This window comes from Caretta caretta, chromosome 9 (genome assembly GCF_965140235.1).
Source record: "Caretta caretta isolate rCarCar2 chromosome 9, rCarCar1.hap1, whole genome shotgun sequence".
Taxonomy (NCBI): domain Eukaryota; kingdom Metazoa; phylum Chordata; order Testudines; family Cheloniidae; genus Caretta; species Caretta caretta.
In genome coordinates this window covers 96,732,390-96,753,972 of record NC_134214.1, presented here as the reverse complement: position 1 = coordinate 96,753,972, position 21,583 = coordinate 96,732,390, and the positions used below count along the sequence as shown (strand labels likewise).

The window sequence follows — 21,583 nt, the reverse complement described above, 5'->3', positions numbered from 1 at the left end:
AGAAACAATGGTGTTCAATGTAAGGAAAAAAGTAAAAAAAATATTACAACAGTAATTTAACAAAATATGCAAAGATTTTCCTCTTATTAATGCATATGATTCTCAGGGGGTTACTAGTAATATATAGTGCCTGCCACTATTTTGAATTAGACTTTGCTCAATAATGCCCAAATACCTTCACCTTCCGATAGCAAACAGCGGCCAGCAATAACTGTTGGAAATGTCGACTTTAATTGTGGCTACTGTATTAAAGTGACTTGGTGGTCTCGGTGTAGGTGCTGCATGAGAAATTCATTAACTTTGCTGGCACCCTTGCCGGTATTCTCAACATACAGGCAAGAGCTGCAATCGACTTCCCTCAGCCCTAATCTCACTGGCAGGTGGATGTTTGAGCAGACCTGCAGGGGAAAGACAATCCCTGGGGTGCTAAGAAGAGGGAGAAGGGGAAAGGCAGGCTTGGGTGCTCTGGGGCTTACCTCTCCCAGAATGCAGGTGGAGATTTTCCCGTCTTCCTCGCCACCCAGGCACAAGGAGAGAATTCTCTGCCTCTCCCGGCTGCCGCTGCCTGGACTGTGCCTCTCTCATGCTCCTCCTTTCCTGTAGGTGAATCCCTCATGGCACACAGCCGCCATTCTGCTGTGGTTGCTGCCCTGCCCTCCACAACCTACAATGGAGGTGTAGTTTGAATGGCATTTCCAAGGCAGCGTGGGTCTGTCCAATGATCAGTTTTTGAAATCAAGAAGGAATTTCTCTATCGGGGAGGGGGTGGTGGTGACCGGTGGGTTTTTTCAATTTCCTTGCTGCATCCTGGAGGCCTGGTTTTAGGTTAATAAGAAGCAAGGGCAGGTTTTAGACGTTAAGTTTATAAATGAGTTGGTCATTTCATCACAACTTGTGGCCAGTGCTGGTGAGAGACAGAGGTAAATGAGACCCAGGGGGGGCCTATTAGCCTGGAGAAAGAAGGGAGACCTTAAATCTGCAGACTGAGCTACCCTTTCCATATACCCTCATTACCCTTTGTGAGGAGAAGGCAAGATGATTCAAAGTTGGGCTGAACCCTAGCATTAACTCCCTTCGGCCTAACCCCTGAGTATTAGCTATTTGGCACAGAAACCATTAACACTCAAATACACCCCTGGTATTTTGGTGAGTGCTCCTCTCCACGCCATTCAAAGTTAAACTTGTAATCTTCTGCTTTAAAATCCATCCCCGTGTCTGTCTCTTTCACCTGTGTGCCCTGATCAATTAGCTTACATCAAACCCTTGCTGTAGGTACGGAGAGTTGAAATTGATTTCCTCAAATAGGTGACTAAAAATTAATTATATCTTGGAAGTAATGCTGCGCAGAATTGGCCAGCCTGTCTCAGTGCAATGACACCTGGGCATCCAAAATGAAGGCAGACCTGGTTTTGTTTCACAGTTCAACTGAGAATTTTAGAAATTATGGTGCTCACAAGAAAACGAATTTATTTAGGCCTACTCAGGAGCTGATCTTGATGTTGCATAATAATTCATCCAAGATGCCAAGTCTATAAATCCAGCCAGGTACCTTGTAAACACAGATATTGAATTTTTGTCAATAAAAGTCAACTAATCAAAGACTATCAGTTTAAAATAAGGGAAAAAAATGATATTTGAGCCCTTAAGTATGTAAAAATGGCCCTATGCTCATCTAGATATTGAAAAATCAAAAATACTTTACAATATACTACCTAGATGGTATTTTTCTAGTAAACATTCTGCATCTTCTAAAGGAGAAGCATACTTTACCATAGCTTATACATTCAACAGATATGGTCAAACACCCAATGCTAGCAGCTAGTAGAAAAATTTTGTTTTTCATACCTATGACATCAAAGTTATATGTCACTTACAGCAAAAGTTGGGCTGTCAGACACCTGGACCAATAGGTTTGACAACATTTATGAGTCAGAGAAGTCAAGAAAAGAAAACAAAAGAAAAGGATGATGGGTGATTGGTTTACTGAGCTCTGATTTTTTCCAATGGGAAAGATTTTTAATCCCATCGCTACACTATGAACCACAGGGCAGAAGAGGTCGAGGAGCAGAAAAAGGATATCAGACCTCCTCTACAGGCCCTCCAACAGGTAATGTTTCATATGCTCCATTATTTAAATTGCAATAATTGTGTCACCACTGGACATGCAAATTAAAAGCCCAACCCTGCCTCCTCAACTCACATAAGGAAGGTTAAACACCTTTTTTCCATTGACTGGAGCGTTCCTCGTCTAAGAAAGGGCCTGCAATATCGGGTCTCGGGAGCCAAATCCTACTTGCCTTACTTGCTTGTAGTTCCACTGAGGTCACTAGGAACTACTCGCATGAGTAAAAGCTGGAGATTTAGGCCTCAATACAAAGCTCAAGTATTGCTTAACTACATCTGAACGGATTGACGTCGAATAGCAACTTTGTGCAAGGATATAGGACATATTGTTCTAGCCTAGGGTTGAATCATCAAGCTGAGTGTCATATCAGTTACAATCATTGATCAGAGCAGAGGTCAATACCGTGAGGTGCTGAGTACGCTCAACATCCTCTGAAATCAGTCCACTCAGTACCTCAGTAAACACTAGTTTTTAGTCTAATCTGACACCTACATAATGGAACAGACTCGATATTCAGATTAAGATCATCAAATTTTCAGATTAAAAAATTGATCATATTGGTTCAAGTTCTATTCCTCATACAGTGTCATCCAAATTAATATCAGATCAGCTATCAAAGCCTATTATTCAAAGACCTATTCAAGCACAGGCCTTTTAAAAAAAAGCATTTATAGGAATATTAAAATGTATTTAAAGCAGTAATAAAAACAGTGTGATTATTTAAGTCAGCCTACTGAGTAGGCTAAAGGATTTATAAAAGACGTGTAAAAGAACAGTGCAATTGTTTTATCCTGAATGTGATAATTTGCTGATGAATAGTAACAATTATAATGACTTTATGAAAGAAAAATAGTGCATTGCCTTCTCTGCTTAGCCGCGGTGATACTGCTTTGATGAACAGCGGATTCAGAATAAGATGAAGATGTCTTGTATTTTGTTGATTCCTTTACAAAGCCTTTGTCACTCTCTTCCTCCATCACACACACTCGCCATTTCTCCTTCTAAAATACATTTCAATGTGAAAATCTGCCAGAGTGGGAACATGACATGACAGCAAAGCGTGTGATGTTCACTGATATGAGACCCAGTAGCAAGTGCTCAGTGACTTCAGCTATGAAAACTGAGGATACTCAGCACCTTGCAGGATCGGGCCCTCGGAATCCTTTTAGTTATGCTGTTGGTTGTCAAACCTGTATGTGCTTTTATGACAATTTGACATTATTGCCACTCTTTATCTCAAAGACAGTCTCTAATACAGAATTTATTTTTTAAACACTGATGTAGAATGACAGGCTATTAATTTTAAACACCATTATAGATAATGGAATACTGATTTTTTTTAAGTTGCTCTATTGGTGAAAACAATATTTCCCACTGAAATTACAAATAAATATAGCTGATAACCAACACTTGGCTTACCATGTTACCCAGGGAGGATGGAAGTGTGGGGGGATCAGGAGATCAGGGTCTCCACTATACCACAGATATTTGGCTGGAGATACCTTGACCAAATCATTTGCCCTCTCTGTGATGTAGTTTCTCCAACTCTTAGAGATGTGAATACTTCCCTGTCTCTCAAGGGAGTGGCATAGCCTAATACATTCACTAGTTGTAAAATACTTTTGGGATCCACAGATGAACAGGGCAAAATATTATTACATTTCAGTTAGAGTAAATAAAAGATCCATTAAAATGCACTTCTTTAACTGCTCCCTTCCATCTGAAGAGTGGGAGGGCTTTGGTGGACCAGCCAAGGGGAAGCCACCTCTGGGGTCTGCATGGTCTCGGGTTCCTCACGGTAGGGAAAGAGTTCTCTCTCTCTGCAACAGCAGCCCATTGGCTGCATGGAAGGGGCCGAACAGAACTGATTGGATAAGATTAAAATCCCTCCTGAGCTGGTTGGACAAATGCGATGCCCATTTTGGATTCCACGCTATTCACCTTATACAGAATGAGGAACTACCAGGCCTCCAGATATACTATGGACATTACCCCAGTTGCCTTGGGAAAGGAAAGGAATTTTTCCCTCACTGGATAGTCTAGTTTTTTCACCTTTCCCACATCAGCCTAGCAGTTCAGTAGTGAGGATTGGATGGACCCAGCGCACCTTTCCATGTTTGTCTCAACTTTGCCTGGCCCAGTACAGATTTTGTAGTCAAAACAGAGCCAGATCCCAGGTAGACCCATGGAAGCATAGAATGAAGAGGAGGGTCTATACCCTGCTTGTAGCAAGAGCAAGGCTTTGGTATCTGGTATAGGTTAGGTGCATCCCCTCTCCTGTAACCTGAACCCTCAGACAAGGAAGGGTGGGGGTGAAAAGTGCTAACTACGTAAAGTTTTGTTTGGAGTGGGGTGGGAAGGTAAAGAGTTGTCTTCCCCATTAAACAGGTTTAAGTTCAAAAGTTGTGGCCTCCACTTGAATCAAATATACTGTGTAGGGTCCCTATAACTGTGTAGGGTCTTCATTCCTGCTGTGTCTGAGTCAATAGGAAAATGCATGACACAGGACACAGATTCTGCACAGATACCACTGAAAAGACAAGTGTACTGCAGAAGGACTCCAAGGGGGTGCGAGGGGGGGAAGGGGGAATAGGGGAATTAGACTAGATAGAAGTGAATGTTTGAAAGTGCCAGAGCTCTGGATGACAAGACCAATGTTTCAATGTGCCATGCGTACCGTGGTCTCTTGTTCTATTACAAAATGCAGGGGTTTGTTTTGTTTTCACAGGTAAAATCAGCACATTGTGCATTGGTCAAATATTCAGAATGTTAAGTCCTCAATGGACAACACGACATGAATGTGATCAGAGTTCACTTTCATAGGTTTTTAAGCGAGACCAAGTTGAATAAAGAAAAACTGTGAAAAAATATTTAAAGTTTGTCAGAATTGAAATGCAAGTCATACCTTCCTTTGCTTATCTAATCTCCAAGCCCAAAATTCACTTCTGTGAGCAAACTTTACTTACCACTTCTGTGAGCACACACTGCTTGCATGAATAAAGATAACATAGCTCCTCATAGCTTAGGACAGGGGATCCTGCCCTCCCCTATTGCTGATGGCTTTTCCCGCAGAAGTACAGATCCAATATGAATTTCATAAATATAATAGGTGTCTCCTCTACTTCCATTCCACACTTAAACATCTTTTCAAATGTATTTCTCGTATTAGGTTTACTGTTCATGTTGCCCCTTTTCGACCTTAGCAGGTAGCCAAAGTTTGGGGTCCTAGAGACGTTTCAGTTGGAAGTAGAAGTTGGTGATAGACAGGTATTTATTTGAGGTAGTTTTGTTTATTTACAAAGAACATAGAGAGGCCTAGTATCAGGGGTAGCCGTGTTAGTCTGTATTCACAAAAACAACGAGGAGTCCGGTGGCACCTTAAAGATTAACAAATAAATCTGCTAGTCTTTAAGGTGCCACCGGACTCCTCGTTGTTTTGAGAGAGAGGCCTGTGTCTCAGCACAGAAGGAACCAAGAACAAACGGACCAGTTTCTTAGCAAAAGAGGCTTGAGGGCTATAAGCCAACCCCAGGCCCAAAAGCTCTCTCTCTAGCTTTTTCCAGGGTCACTCTGTGCTTATTGAAGGAGTACTTGTGGCACCTCAGAGAAGTGCTTACTGCTTAGCTTTTCTGGCCTCTCTTTTCTTCTGCCACTCTCTGTTCTTGTCCGTTACCTCAGTATCTGTGTGTTTTCCTCGCACTCCGACCTACACCACCTCAGCTCAAGAGCTCCTGGGTCATGGGTTCACACACATACACACACCTGTGGTCTTAGGCAGGACTTTTGTTTATAGTTATAACAGCATGTCGAAAAATGCCATTTCAGTTTTGATTAAACTTTTTGAGAAAACCTATCAATTTCAATGCAAGTTTTGATGGGTCAGTTTCTCTCAAATCCACCCTGGACCTGAGAGAGAGAGCCAGAGAGAAATTGAAAACCTGGCCTTTTGATCCAGACATTTTGACACAATTCAGTTTTGGTGAAAAACGCTGATAGGTTTTTATTTTGTTCCTATGCGGAACAAAATTTTGAAATCTCAGAAGCTGTCATGAAATGGAATTGGTGTTTCCTAGCCAGCACAACCTATTCCCCTTTCTCTGCTCTCGTCCATTCTCCACTCTCTGTAACTAGCTTGAAAAAAAGAATATCTACTTACGGTAGAATCATAGAATATCAGGGTTGGAAGGGACCCCAGAAGGTCATCTAGTCCAACCCCCTGCTCGAAGCTCGAAGTCCAACCCCCTGCTCGAAGTACTTCTGAAATACTTCAAATCTCAGCTCTCTCCTTCCTGTTAATATTTTTTTCCTTCCTGTCTCAATGGAAGTCACAGCACCCAAATCTGTAAAGCATTATTTTCCCCTCAAACTCCTCCTGCAAATCATTTTGTGATCCTTGGATGATTTTAATGATGTTTTCATTTAACTCTAACTTTGTTACTCCCAGTAACACAGAACAAATTTGGGATAGAGTTTACACAAGGGAAGAAAAGATGAAACGCGTAAGCTGGTTAGATTTGCACTGAGAATCTGCACAAGGTATTCCAATCAACACAACTGAAAGTGAAGCTCTGGCCAGTAAAGCAGGTTCAAAAAGAAAACGCTGTGTTTGTAGGCAGTACCAGGCCAGCCACCAGCCATTTAAGATAGTGAAAGGAGCACTGTATTTGCTAACTGCGATCCCCTCATACACAGAGGGATGTGCCACTGGCTGGAAGGTGCTGTGAAGGGGGAAATGCGCGGAACCATATTGCTCAATTTCCTCCTCAGTAGCCTGTTGCCAGATGTTAGAGCTATAGCATTTCCTCACGCTGTAACCTACATGTTAGTAGGTCAGAAAGAAGTTTGGGGCTCAGTCCTCTCTCACTTATCCTATGTTTTCCCCTCCATAAAGAGGTACATTAGCATGCAGCAGCCATTGTAATATTAATTAAAAGCTACTATTGGTAACGAACATAAGAATGGCCATACAAGGTCAGACCAAGGTCCATCTAGCCCCGCTTCCCATCTTCTGAGTGCGGCCAGTGTCAGAGGCTGCAGAGGGAATGAACAGAACAGGCCAATTATTGACTGATCCATCCCTAGTTGACCAGTCTGGCACTCAGTGGTTTAGGCAGGCCCGCCGACAAGGGGGGCAAGTGCCCAGGTGCCCGGGTGATTTAAAAGGGCCCCGGGGGCCTCGGCCGCTGCCAGAGTAGCAGTGGCCTGGAGCCCTAGGCCCTTTTAAAATCGCCCGGGCGGGACGCAGGGCTCCTAAGCGCGCATGACCACTCCGGGGCCCACGCTTTGGGGGGTCCCGTGCGCCAGCGCGATTGGCCAGCGCGGGCAGTCCCGGAAGCGACGGGCCCGTCACTTCTGCCCCGGGCCCTCCTCCCCCCAGGGATAGCCTGGAATTTCTGTCGGAGGGCCTGGGTTTAGGAACAGCCAGAGAATGGGACTGAGTCCCTGATCATCTTGGCTAAGGGCCCTATCCTCCATGAACTTATCAAATTCTTTTTTGAACCCAGCTATACTTTTGGCCTTTAATCACAGCTTTTATTTGTTATTGATCTTAGTAGGAAGACGTTTTAATTACAACAATTTGGAGCTTTGAATGCACTTACATCGCATGTGCATCCGATGAAGTGAGCTGTAGCTCACGAAAGCTTATGCTCAAATACATTGGTTAGTCTCTAAGGTGCCACAAGTACTTCTTAAACAGTGTCTCTTTTCCTCCCAATTCATAAATCTAATATTTGGTGTCTGCGATATATCCCAGAGACTCCAGATTGAGACTGTCTCTGTGATATCGATTCTACTACTAATCACCACACATTCTCTTGTCCTAGTCAGTCATTTAGTAGCTCAATGGAAGAGATGAACTAAGACGGTAGCTGGTGGTGGTGTTTAAAACAATATTACTGGTTTTCTCAAGTGGGTACCCACGGGCTAGGGAGTTTAGATTCACCTCTAAAGACAGCTGTTACACTAACCCACTACCACCCTCTTAGAGGTAATACGTGCTCCCTAACTCTAGTTAATGTTGTCAAGCCTGTAAAGCGCATGAGAGATGGAACCCCAGAGCAGACATGCGGCTATTTCATTGCTATTTCTTGAGTTTTCCTTGTTCCATTATGTTTGAGTCAAATCAATCTCTCCCCCCAAAGTGATACTCTAATTATTAAAACATTAGAAGTGTTCAGTGAGTGCTGACCCTCCCTTCCTCTTACACTGACCTCGCCTCCTACACAGCTCTCATAAAACTAATTCTGTTTCGAATGAGATCTCAGTCTTAGCATTATCATACACTTTCCACACTGATGAGACTGAAGTGTTCCCTGCCTCATGTGCATTTCAATTCCCCCACCCCCTGCTGCTCCCAACAAGACTACAACTATCGAGTAGGCAGCCGTATTATCAGTAACAGAAACAAGCCTCTTGCCTAAGTGACCAAAGAGAGATGATAAAATATCATCCCATGCCAAAAAGTGAAGTCGTACAACACATACACAGTCAACATGCTTCTTTCCAGATGAATTTTCAGAATGCCAAGCTAAACTACATGGGGACAACATGGCTAGAGAGCCAATAGCTTTCCGTTAGGAAACTGTTGAAAACAAAGTATACCAAAGCTGAAGTTAGTTACTAAGGCTGCTACAAAATATGAAAACTAGTAATTCCACTGAAGTCACCAGGGCTACTCGTCTGCAGAAAGTAAGTTAAAAATCACACACACAAATGCTTTCAGGATCAGAGTCTTGGACTGTAGGCTCTGAAGTGGGAAATGGGTATTAATATAATGTTTATAATATGCCATGAAGAGATTAAATTTGCCATTGTTGTAGTTGTGTTGGTTCCACGCTATTAAAAGAGACAACCTGGGTGAGTTAATTTAACTCAGACCAACTTCTGTGGGTGAAAGAGACAAGCTTCTGAACTTACACTGAGCTCTTCTTCAGGTCTGACCTGAATCTCGTCTCTTTCACTAACAGAAGTTAGTCCAGTAAAAGATATTATCTTAGCAACCTTGTCTCTCATGTAAATCTAAGACACTGTATACAGGTTGATAATAGTAATAAAACACTTTACAGAAATCTAAGGTTTTGTATGTTCACTGCTTGCAAGGAGGGACTGACCAGTAAGATTTGGCAAGCTTTTCCACAAAGGAAGGAAAACCAGAATGCACTGGAAGTATCTCTGCTTCTTACATGTACTGTAGTAGAAAAGGTGTGGGAAATTAACATGCATTTGACCCACCACTATACTGCTGTATAATATTCCCAAAGCACAGTGGTAATATCAGTGCTTCTGTAGAAAAAAAATCACATCACAAGCTACATAAACACCACTTAAAGATAAGTCTTCAGAGGACTGGGGGTGGCATTCAGGAGAACCCACACATGCCTGAGGTCTGAGCCACATGCTTTTGCCTTTCTTCTGGATCTGCATGGGACACTAGAATTCATCCCTTTTGGCAGCTCCTTGCAGGGCTCTTTGGGGCTTTTCTTCTTTTTTGGTTTCCTTTGTCTTTCGAGTTTCCTTTTGAAGATAGGCTTTTGTAACCTGCTGGGAGGCATGTATGATTACTTTAAATTTCATTCTAATCCTAGTTATAAAAAGATGACAGGGTTACACTGCCTTCTATACAATCAGCAAGTTCTTCATCATAGATACCAGCTATATGTGAGTTAAAAGATTATGAAGTCCAAGAGTTCAGAATTGGGGTCTACAACTGTCATTTTAATGAAGAATCCTTCAACTTATACAGAAAACTAGTGTGAGAACATTGTGGATTTTTGATATGAAAGGTGATTTCCATATTTTTTAATTGCTAGTGTCCTATAAATAGAGGTCGGATGTTGAGGATACCACCTTAAGATTCAGAAGGAGTTATTACATTTTAGAAGAGTTGTACTTTTGCAGAACCAAATGCAGTTACAGATAATGAGTCATAACAAGAGATTGTTACTGTAAATATTCCAAGCATGAATATGTTAACAACAGCCCACTAATTGGAACCAATCCTACAGCCAGATACACAGAACTCTTACTGATGTCAATGGGAATTTTGAATGGATGAGAACCTAACACCAAGAGATGAACATCTGTTGTGACGTGGGATGTTAATATTAAATATAAGGGGGCCTTGCTTCAGATTTTGGCCATAGTTTTACAGTGGGTAATGCAGATATCTTGTCAAGTATCTCTGAGGTCTCAAACAGAATCGATGCAGGTGCCTTTATAATTACAATAGGCAGGAAACAAAATGATACAACCAAGTTTATCCATTAATTCTGAGTAAGTGATTAAGATACAAACACAACTTCTGATGCAGAAGTCAGTAGTAGCATTGGGCCATACTTAGATCCAGTCTATCACTGGCAGCTAGCTACCAGAACAGAAAACAGTCAAGATGTTGTCACTGGTGAAGTCCACCGGTGTTCTATTTTCTGAGATCCAAAATGGGCAAGGAAACTTTCGATAAAGAGAAACTCCTTGCTTTCTACCAGATTTGGCAGAACAACAGTGCCTTGGCACCAACAGGTTTTGTCACAAGGTTTTCCCATCTGCAACGTATTTTGAGTCCATAGGCTCAGATCAGGAAATTAGCAGCGTATCTTGGCTTTACACTGCTCTACCTTGTGTCCTTAAAAGAAGTAATTGTCCCATGAATCAGCAAGTGTTACAACTCTAGAGATCAGCTTATTTCTTTTTCTCAGTTTTCCTTAGACCTTTCAATCATAAAGTGGATCATACTGTATAAGGGAGCACGCCCACAAACAAGACAATCAGCAGCAGGTTTCCCAGAGCTCTGGCTTTTCTGCCGGGTCCCTGAATTTTGTATGTACTCTGTTTCCTGCTGACTCCAAGCTAAAACACTACTTACCCTTCCGAAATCTTTCACCCTGACCACCACTGTTTCAACAGAGCTTCAATCTGAGAACAGTCAGCTTTAAAAATATTCCCTCAATTTTGCCTTCAGACAGAGAAAATATAGCACCTGCATTGTGTCACTCTGCCGGCTTAGGCTATCAAACTTCTGTGTAAAGTTATCAAACCTTGCAGCCAAGGTAGGCGACAGGAAGAAAGACTATGGCCATCTTGCTGTGTGAAGTTCTGAAACTGCACAATGGGAGGGAAAGGGCGGGGGGGGGGGAAGATAATCCATTTCTTTGATTTGGGGGATTTTCCCCCAGTGTCCTCAGCAGGGACATGTATGTGGGAATCACCAGTTTACTGCATCCCATCCAAAAGATTGAACTAAATCCTGCAAGTGTCTAGGTTATAGTATATGAATATGACACAGCATAAGTTCTCTCAGGAATCAGGACCTGATCCAAAGCCCACTGAAGACTCTAAAGCCCTGTTCCTTCACTGTAAGGCTTGTCTCACCCAACCAAAAGTTTAACAAAGAAAAACAAAATATCTTAGCCCCAAATGGATGATCCTGATAAAGCCCCAACATAGAATGAGACTCTTCATAGGTATCCATCTGTGACGCTGGCTATACCGTTCTCCAAGGGAATAGACAGACTACTCAAAAGAAGCCCTCAGACAAGATTTCCAACAAAAAAAAGATCTTTCAGGAAAGAATTACCTAAAAGACCATCTGCTTTGCCACTGTCACCCCTATTCCACACACACAATCTCCCTCCCTTTCTTCCCCTCCCTCCCCCTGGCCCACTCACACACACTTCTCAATACCCCACAGGTAAGGAATCAGACTGAAGGGAGTTGGTCAAAATGTTCATCCCTAGATAAACATGTACTTAACAGAGCCTATTTCTTGAATACATAACTCAAATTGAAAGGGAACTATTTCTGATGGCCAAACTACTACAGCAAGAACGAAGAGCCTTATGCAGCATTCTTAGAGCACCCAAGACTCCCCGTGAAGCCAAAGGGAAATTTGCAGTCAGAAGGAAAGCAAGCTCAGGCCCTGCATTTGTGCAAAGGGGGCAGCCAGGGTGCGCACTTTGGTTCTTCAAAATGAAATGAAACAGCCAGAGTATTTGGTACAGGCATGGATGTAAATCCAGCTATGCAATTGGACTCTGAGTTTATATCCCACCACTGATGGAGATGTATCTTGCAGCTTGTCTAATACTCATTTTTAGACAAGAAATCAATGTTTGCATCTTAAATGTTTTCATATCTGCTGAAGCATTTTCTACAATTTAAAGGTGCATATGCCCTGCTTCATGGCGCTAATTCACATTGATTACTTAGGCTGAAATACCTGTTCTTCTGGTACTGACTAACTATTTTTAAAAGCAGCTGCTGTGGTTACAGGTAAGTAGTTATAAATAGGGGCACTAACAAGAGTTGAGGCTAACACTTGCTTCCCTCTCCAAAGAGGATGCAAGGAGAGCAGTTATTTTTAAATTAGAGACAATTGTTCCCTCTGTTATAGTCCCTTACTGGAGTTTGCACAGGTGTAACTGAATAGACAATTTGACCTAAATACTTAACACAAGCAGCGAACACTTCCTATGCATGTCTTGTTATTTCCTAGCCAGGTTCCACATCCAGTGGCTCAACTTTTCATGTTGAATTACAACAGTCTATTGTAATCAGGACCTATTTCATGGATCCAGTTAAGAGCTGGTGTAAATAGAGGTAATTCCACAGACTTCAATGGAGTTTGATCTGCTTATATTAGCTCTGAAATTGACCTTACAAGTCCAGTTTAAAAACAGTGGGGAAGGGAGAGTTTTATTTTGAGAATAAATAAGAGTTTTCCTCTTGGATACAAAGTTTCAAAGTATAAAGAGAAAGATTGATATTCAATTCACACTATGAAAACAATTTGCGTTGTCTGTCACTCAGTGTGGAACCATAGTATTCTGAGAGCTTTGTTTATATCCGGTTCTTAAACTCCACAATATATTTGAGAGAACAAGGGATGCAGGAAAATCTCTCCAAAACAAACCATGTGAATTTACATAAATATAACTGTGCATCATCCTTGCCAGGACGGGTTAGCCAACCCAGAAGCATAAAGAGTGTACACATATATACAATGGCAAACCTTCCTCTAGTTTGCTATCAGAGTACAGTTCTGATACACAGATAGAACAGCCAGCCCATTTTGAGAATGGCGGTCTCCGTTTTAAACGTTTCGTTAAGAATGCCATCACTGTCAGTCACCCCAAGAAACCTCCAACCGTTTTGAAGAAAAACTCATTCAAATAGGAAATCAGTAGCCTTTGAAGAGAACTTCCATGCAGAAACTGATCAATATTATCTCCTTATCACTACATTGGGGTGCACTTCAGAAGCTCAAAGAAAACAACTATAGCCATGCACTGCTACAAAGATATCAAGCTTCCTGTAAATATTATCTCCTTATGTTGTCTCTAATATGATTTTTGATATATTAGTCAATTTAAGTTTAGATCTAGATTAAGAGAGAAGACACTAATGCCAGTTCTAAAGTGTGCACAAAAGACTCATGCAAATGTAGTTTTCCTTTGGGGTTTTAACATATACACTTTATGGTACATGCTCAGAGACATGTGTGTGCGTGTGTGTGTGTGTAACTCAGTCTCAGTTAGTTATATGTGTTTGCCTCAATGTTTTGAAATATGAGTATGCCACGCAAACTATACATACGCACCAGAAAGTGTAAGATAAAGATAATGATTTGCAGACTGAATAAAACATTAAACACTTAAGTTACATCGAAAATTTGGAAATGTTACACTAAAGAGCAAGCATTACAGAATCTTCTTGTTTAAGATTATAATGCAGTTCTAAATCATGCAAAGCAACTCCTTGGAATGCAGGAACCTTTCACTCTGTATTGCTTGTTAAGTTATTTTGAGACCGTTTTGGTAAACAAAGCCATTGACAAAAAATGGTTGTTACCAGACTTTTACAGTGAAGTATATTTTTAAAAGGAAAGACCATTCAGTGTAAGAATTTTTTCTTTGGAAAGTGTAGTTTTTTATGACACATCGGGATTATGAATTTTCATATTTTCCACCAAAAGCAATTCAATAAAAATATTTTAAAACAATATTCTGAAGACAATAGATACCATATAACAAGAGGAAACAAAAAACTTAGTTTAAAAAGCATATTAAACGCAAAAACAGGTTTGCACGATGCAATGTTTTTATCATGACTTTAGAAGCCAAGAAACTAAAAAGTTAAAAAAAGGAATACATGAAAAAGGATGTCAGCCTTGAAACTGAATTACCTGGCTTTGGTCAAGATGTGCTAGGACTGCTAAAAACAAATAAATAACATACCAGAAAACTTGTGGGTTTTTTTTAAAAGCCAGAAACAGTTTTTTTCTTCATGGAAGGTTAAAAACATGGCATAATTCACCTGTAAGAGCCCAGTGGCTCCACTCTATCACATAAATAAATATTTACGGCCGTTGATAGATATATCGGAAATGGGTAGCAATGTTCCTTATTAAAAAGATACAGCACGCACAGGCGACTTTCCCAAATGCACTCGTCCAGTATTCCAAATGAGACAGGCCCTAATACAGACTAATCGCCGGTCACATTTAACCTTGTGTGTCAAGTCCATTAAAGCCTGACACCTGCGATTGGCGTGGTTGTATGCTCTACACTGCCAACAGCAGATTTGTGTTAATTGTTGTTAAGCAAAACGCTGCTCTTGTTCTGGGATCTAGTTGGCCACGTTGCACGCAGCCCAAGGTGTGTACTAACCCCAGGGACACGGCCCGCGTGTGGGGGAAGGGCTCTTCATGGAAACCCTGCACCAGCCTTGTGAGGGAGCGGGGAGAAGCAGCAGCAGCATCCCCCCCTGGTTACCAACAGTCCCCCCACCCCACCCCGCCGATGTCCTGCCGCTGCGCCTCTCCCCAGCCACGCCACAGAGCTGCACAGCAAACTAATCCGCCGGCGGCTCCCCACAACTCCGCTCCTCCTCCTCCCCCGTCTCCATGGCAATTGTTACCCAGTTTACATCCAGGAGCAAAACCCGGCCACTGCCTGGCAAGAGCTGGCCAAGGGGCGGGGGATGTGAATCTGATACATAGCATCCCCCCCACGCCCCCCCCCACGCGCCCCTACCTCCCCGGTGCAGATTACAACAGGGGACCCGCTGCCGCTGGCTGGGGGGCGCAGGGGCTTTCGGCTCTCTGTTCGCAGCCTGTGACCCCCCCCCCCGGGGCCAGGGAGCAGACTAGCATCGCAGGGGTCGCAGCCTGGGGGGATCGCTCCCAAGCTGGCCGCGCACCTGATCGCAAAGCCAGCCCGGATCCGGCTCGAAACTGGGGCGGGGGGAACTTCTCGGGACGACGCATCCAGCACTGCGGGCCCCATGGCAGCCCCATTAGCCTCCCCACTCCCCACCCCCCCATTGCTGCGAGCACAGAAGCGAATTATCCGCCCCCCGTTCACACACACTATTGAGACCCGGTCCAGGCACCTGGCGCTACCCGATGGCCGGAGAGGGGCAGCACTCACCGCGCCCCCCCGGCGGGATGCTGCTCTCACACCCCCCAGCAGGCCCCCCCCCGATCAAGCAGAGGTTGGGGGGGGGGTGTTGTGTGTGTCCCCCTCCCCCCGCCAGGTCACCAGGAGGGACGCACGATGCATGGAGCAAGCCGGGTTCATGCGAGGCAGCAGGCTCGGGCGGACTTACCCTTGGAAGCATCTTTCTCTTCTTTGGGCTTGATCACCTTCCCGCTCATAGATCCCAGCTTGCTCGGCGAGATTCCCCCAGGAGACTCGCGGACCGCGGCCGGCCGGACCCCGAGAGAAACCTCGGCAGGGGGGGAAAGGGGGGGCGAGGGGGGAGGAGAAGGGGAGGGGATCCTGGAAGCAAAAATAAAAATAAATAAATCAATCTCTCCTCCTCCTCCTCCTCCTCCTCGGCCGGTGCGGAGTCTCCCCGCCGCTGCACCAGAGAGGAGACGGGGTGGGGTGAGTGACGGGGCCGCTCGGGCAGAGTCTCCCCCCGGCCCTACTCTCCGCCCGCCGCCCCACCTGTCCCGGCTGCACGGAGCAGACCCCTCCCCGGCTCCGGGCGCCCGGGGGGGGGAGGCGGGGGCAGCCCAGAGGGGCGGCGGGGGTGGGGGGGATGGAGCAGACCGGAGGGGGGGGTGATGGGTGCGGGATGAGCTCGCCGCATCCCCCTGCAGGAGGAAGGCGCGGGCACACAGCGGAACGGGGTCGCTGCCGGCCGGGGGAAGGCCAGGACAAGGGAGGGGACCCGCAGCCCCTTCCCCGCTGCCCTCCGCCCCAGGGATCCCGCAGGCGAGTGGTGGCCGGGAGGGGGCTGCTGGCCAGGACGCGGGCGCTGCTGGCCAGAGCCTCGGGAGACCCTCCTGCTAGAAACGGGCAGGGGAGGGGGGGTGGGGGGGTTCAAGCGAGGAGATCCTGCCCCGTCCCACCCCCACCTGCGGGCAGGGGACCCGGCCCCAGCGCTGGCGAGCGGGGCCTTTGTGAGCACGCCAGCAGACAAAGCCCCCAGTGCAGGCTCCTGCTGCTCTGTATTCACGGTAGCCCCAGCCAGCGTCAGCTCCCCCTCCCCACACTCGCACCTTTGTCCGCGGGGTGGGGGGGTGGCGGGGGGGCTGTGCTCTCGCCTCCCCCTCTCCCCAAACCGGGGCACCGATCCTGGGAAGGCAGCGGGGTCTGGGATAACCGCGTGCGGCAAGAACTCCCCCCCCCCCCAAAAAAAAAAAATCTCCCGCCTCCTGCTTAGATCGCCGCCGGGGGCCGCCTGGCCTGTTCCCAGGGGTGAGCCCGAGCTGGGGCTGCGTGCGACCAGCCTGGACCCGGGCGAGCCCGGCGGGGTGCGGGGGCCCCGGCGCAGGGAGCGAGGCTTGCGGAGCGGGCTGCCAAATCCCAGGCGAAGGGGAGAGAGACGCGCGCCAAGCAGGGGCTGGGAACGGGCTCGGGGACATAGGGGGGCTGGAGCCGGAGCTGCTAGACCGGGGTGCGACCAGCCCCAGGGGCCAGGTGCTCCGGGGATTTTTAGGGGTTGTTGTAACCAAACTCTTGCCTAGGGAGGGGAGCTGTAGCTAAACCAGCACAGAGGCCTGGCTCGACCCCAGCTGGGAGGCGAGTATGCCACCCCCGCCCTCCCACGCACCCACCGATTCGATTCAGTGGATACGAACCAGGCCAGGGACTGGTCGCGCTGGGTTAGGAATAGGGAGCCGGAGGCAGGAGATCACGCAGGAGCGGGACCCTGTTGCTGCAGGCAAACGGAAACGCAGCAGCAGCTGCGGGGGGGGAGTTGAGTCTGAAAGGTGGCGAACCTCAGGGGCAGGGGGAGCGTTTTTCTGCAAAGATCCGCGTGCTAACGATCGGGGGCCGCGTGGAGCGCCCAGGGGGGCGGTGTAAGCTATAGCAGGGGAAGGGAGGGTTTAGCTGCATCGCACGGGTATTTCTGAGAAGGATCAGACGAGCTCCGGGGCATGTAGGCTTCCAAGAAGCCACAAGCAGACCATCGACAGCCCCTCTCCCATTTCACGCTGACACCGTCCGGCCAGTTTTCCTCCACACGTTTGTGAGGGTCTCTCTTTCCCCCTTCTTCTGAGATCGTGGCTGTTTTGAAGGCGCCCAATGGAGCAAAAGGCAGCGTCCCCCTTGCGCCTTATGCGTCTGGGTGCTATATAAAGAGAGACACGTCCATACACTGGCTACAGCTCATAAATAAGAGGTTTGGGTTACCTACGTGCCGCCCGAGCCTTGCTTCTGAACTTTCCCTTCCTCTCCGGGAGTTGATTGAACACGGCTAGAGAAACACGAACGGCGCTTCTTAAACCTGCCACCAACTAATCAGCACCAACTGCTCTTACCTTTCCCAAGCCCCCTGCTGCAGTCCTGGCTCAGGCAAAACCACGCTGAGGAGGTGACACCTGGGAGCTTCGCTAGACTAAGGAGCGCGGGCTATCGGACCTATTGTCCGCCTCGGGGGGATTGTTCTTCGTCTCCTTCATCGACCCTTCTGTATTTTTTTAAACCAGGGTTTCCGGAAGAACCGTGAGCTTGGAAAGTGCATTAGAAAAGGTTGAATTCTGCAGTGCACACAGCATTCCCCTCTGGGTCTCTTCTACTCATTTCGCATAGTGCGCTTTCAGAGTCTAAAACGTGGGGGGGGGGGGGGGAAGGGGGGCTGTGTTGTTGTTAAGCCACTCAGCACGTTGAAGATGCAGGCAAGGGAACTATAGTCTCGTGTCATGCATTTCCCACCCAATCCTGTAAAGTCTCCCTTTGCTTCGCGTCACAATTCGCAGTACGAAAATCACACGGCCTGGAGCTTAGCTGAAGCAAGAAACGGGCACCCCACGGTCAACTCTGGCGAGGTCTGGGCAGAATTCTAACTTCATTTTCCACGTGGACCAAGCAACCAAACCCCGCGCTCATGGATGGTCCTGACAGGTGCCATTTCTGGCACGATCTCTACGTTTCCTGTCACCCAACAGGAGCTGCGCACCGTAGCAGAAATCAGCAGAGAGCTGCCCTGTGCACACTGGGTTTCTGAACACTTAATACACACAAACGGCGATGATTCTATATTTAGACTGAAGAGTCTTTGCAGATCACAAAGCAGAGCTACCCAGCCTTCCTAGGGGGTTCTTAAAAACATCTTCCCCAAAGCCCCCCCCCTCCCCAGAGAGGGCGTTCAGAGGTAAAAAGTCTTCAAACTGGGATCCCTAAAGCACCTCAAATGTATCTCCAGGTCCCCAGCCAAATGGCCCGATCCGCGGAGAAACCGAACCGGGGCTACAGGCATTGAGATCCCTTGGAAATCGGGCCACTTGGGGAGGTGCCCCGTTTCATGACCAACCGTTTCAAGTGCCCAGCGGAGGAAGCAGGAGGAGAATCCGCCCCCAGAAGACCCCCCCCCCAGGCGTTCACCCTCAAACGGTTCGTTCCCCCCAAGCAATGAAAATCCATCGGCTTGGACTCAGTCCACTTCATGCACACGTTCTCCTTGGGTCCCTCTTCCAGCTACACACCAGCGCCTAATGTCAAGCGCCCACAACAGCAGTGTCTTCCTTCCTTCTCTTCCCCACCCCCTATCGTGACAAGGGATAGACTAAAACGGGCAGGAAGACGTGTTTCAGGACGAAAGGAGACTAAGGAGTGCCCAGACACCTCCCCCTAACCCCATTTACCTGGGGTCGCTGAGCCTCCGCCTCACCTATGCTTAATTAGGGACCGTATTGCGTCGGCTCTCGGAGAAATCGGAGTGTAGCGAGATGTACACACAGAGAGAAGCGAAGCGAAGCTACTGGGGTCCCAGAGTCCAGGAGTTCGATTCCACAGATCACCGGGAGGTGGAGAGCACAGCGGCGGTTAATTCAGAGCAGCCCTTTAGAAGAAGGGGAAGGCGTCCCCGTGCACGGTGCAGCAGATCGCCTTGGTGCCGATTTACACGCCGCTTGCCCGCGCTCAGCGGTTCGCCCTCGTGTTTTGGTTGCTCTGCCTGGTGGGTTTCTCTCACCTACCTTACGCTGGAGACGTGTTGCGAAGCCCTGCCGGGGAGAGCCACCCGCCAAATCCCGCACCGCTGAGCGGAGCCAGCGCCGCCAAGCCCCCGGGGAACTCGCGATCCTGCCCCACGCACGTGCTTCTCCGCCCCGCTCCACTCGCTCGGGTCCAGCCCCCCAGCCGAGCCCAGCCTCCAGGTCGCGCTGAGAAGGGGGAAGCGGCAAGGTAGTGGCAATTGCAAATCGGCGGGCCGCCTGCCCCGGAGAGTGGGAAGTCACAGGGTCTCGCTAAGTGCGGCTATTTTTAGTGGGGCTGAATTCCTCCCCCACTTCTGTGACTTTCCAACTCGCCCTCGGTGCAGAAGACAGCTGTGGGCAGAGCCCTGCGAGGAAACACACTGGAGGGGGGGGGGGTGTGCAGGAGAGGATGGGGAGAGAGAAACGGAGTGACCGCTGTCTGGTTCACGCGGCTGCTCCGGTTGCTTCTCTCCCCCGGGAGCTGCCGAGCCCCGCAGCCATGGGCGCGCCGCCATGGGGAACGGGTCCCTTCAGCGCGGCCTGAAACCCGATCGGCTGGGTGACGCGAGGAGGTGAAATCGCCAACAGGTGTTGCGCAGTCTCGGGCATGGTCCGAGCTGATACCCCGGCGCTCGGGCCAGGGGCAAGTGTCTCCCGTGGGATTGCCGACCCCACCCCATCTGTGCTCCCGGGCGCTACGGAGCCGGGATTTCAAGGGAGAACTGGGGGCCTGCCGCATCCGGATCGCTTTTGCAGGCTGCGAGTGCGGGGGGGGGAGCTGTGTTTCGTTTCAGAGTCATTGACAGGATCATCTGCAAGACCCAGGCAGACCGGGGGTACCCGAGGCAGGCAGGCAGCCGCCGGGCAGTGCCCTTGGAAGCGGGGCTGGTCGAGAAGGTCATAAAACAGCTCGAACTGATTTTTCCCTTGGGCGGCAGCCATTCCTTCCGCCCCAGGTCTAGCTGCAGGAGCCTGCTTGTTTCCCCTGCCTCTGATCTGTGCTGACTTTGTACGGATCCGTTAGCCGGGACGGCAAAAAGTCAACCCCCTCCACAACACCCCCAAAAAACCAACTAAGCACTGAAATGATTAGCCGCAGGCTGGCTCACTGGACGGGACAAACCCAAACACTTAAAATGCACCGCGCTGGACTTTTCTTTTACACCAGTGAAATGCCATTGCAAATGCTTGATTTACACCAAAGCCAATGAGAGGAGAACCAGCCCCATTTAGATTATGGCTCAAATGTTAGGACAAAACCAAGACTGATTTTCCTGTTAACATTTATAAACGGATTCCCCTCCCCCCCCTTAAAAACACACCAAGCAGAAAATTAATTGCCAGCCCTTCAGCCAGGGAGTTATTTTCCCCCCCTTCCTACTGTTTACTTCCGCTATAATAATTTCAATTCACTGGGTTTGGAAACAGAATGGATCTGGCAGCCTCAGCTTTACAGGGACTCAATAAGCTCTCTCATGCTTTTACACTTAGGGGTTTTTCAGGGGTTTCTAACTGAACGGTGCTTTTGCTTGAGCCTGTCAGCATGACACTTCTATAAACCCCTGACTATGGAAACGTAACAGGGGGCAGGGGAAACACATTGACCCAAGCTAGAGCAGAGAAATACAGTCAAGAGGAAAGGTGCAAGAGTCCATTCTCTATGGCCCAGAAGGTCCAGAGTTTTGATAAGTGGCCAGTGAATTTGAGAGTCTCAGTTTATGGCTGACCAAAGTGAGACATCTGAGACCCAGGTTCCAGAGGTGCTGAGCACCTGCATCTCCCCTGGATTCCAAGTGGACTTGTGGACTCAATGACAGGTCAGGCACCCAAAATAAGAACAACCCCCCTTCCCCCCAGAGTGGCTCATCTAAACAGTGGCAGGGGCAAGGATGTGCATATGTCCCAACATTCATGGTTGGAGCAAAATTAAAATTTGAATTTTTTTGGGGGGGAGGTAGTCTTAAAAAGGCAAGAGCTAGGGAAAGCTGTATAACTAGAGGAAATCACAGTAAAAGTATGCAAATCAGTGT

General features: G+C 47.4%; 1 protein-coding gene across 3 annotated transcripts in view; it reads right to left on the bottom strand.

Moving 5' to 3' along the window:
• Positions 1-19,879, bottom strand: part of FGF13 (fibroblast growth factor 13) — a 347,500-nt gene extending 327,621 nt beyond the window's left edge. Inside the window, exons 1-2 of one of the 3 annotated variants that reach the window (XM_075132565.1) lie at positions 19,554-19,879; positions 15,731-15,903 (exon numbers count right to left, since the gene is read on the bottom strand). In XM_075132565.1, the coding sequence (XP_074988666.1) occupies positions 15,731-15,779 (49 nt within the window). In that variant the 5' untranslated portion in view covers positions 15,780-15,903; positions 19,554-19,879. Of the gene's footprint in view, positions 1-15,730; positions 15,904-17,897; positions 18,146-19,553 lie in introns of those variants that run through there. The other 2 variants (XM_048863496.2, XM_048863500.2) reach the window with 2 other exon arrangements.
• Between the last annotated feature and the right edge of the window lie 1,704 nt (positions 19,880-21,583).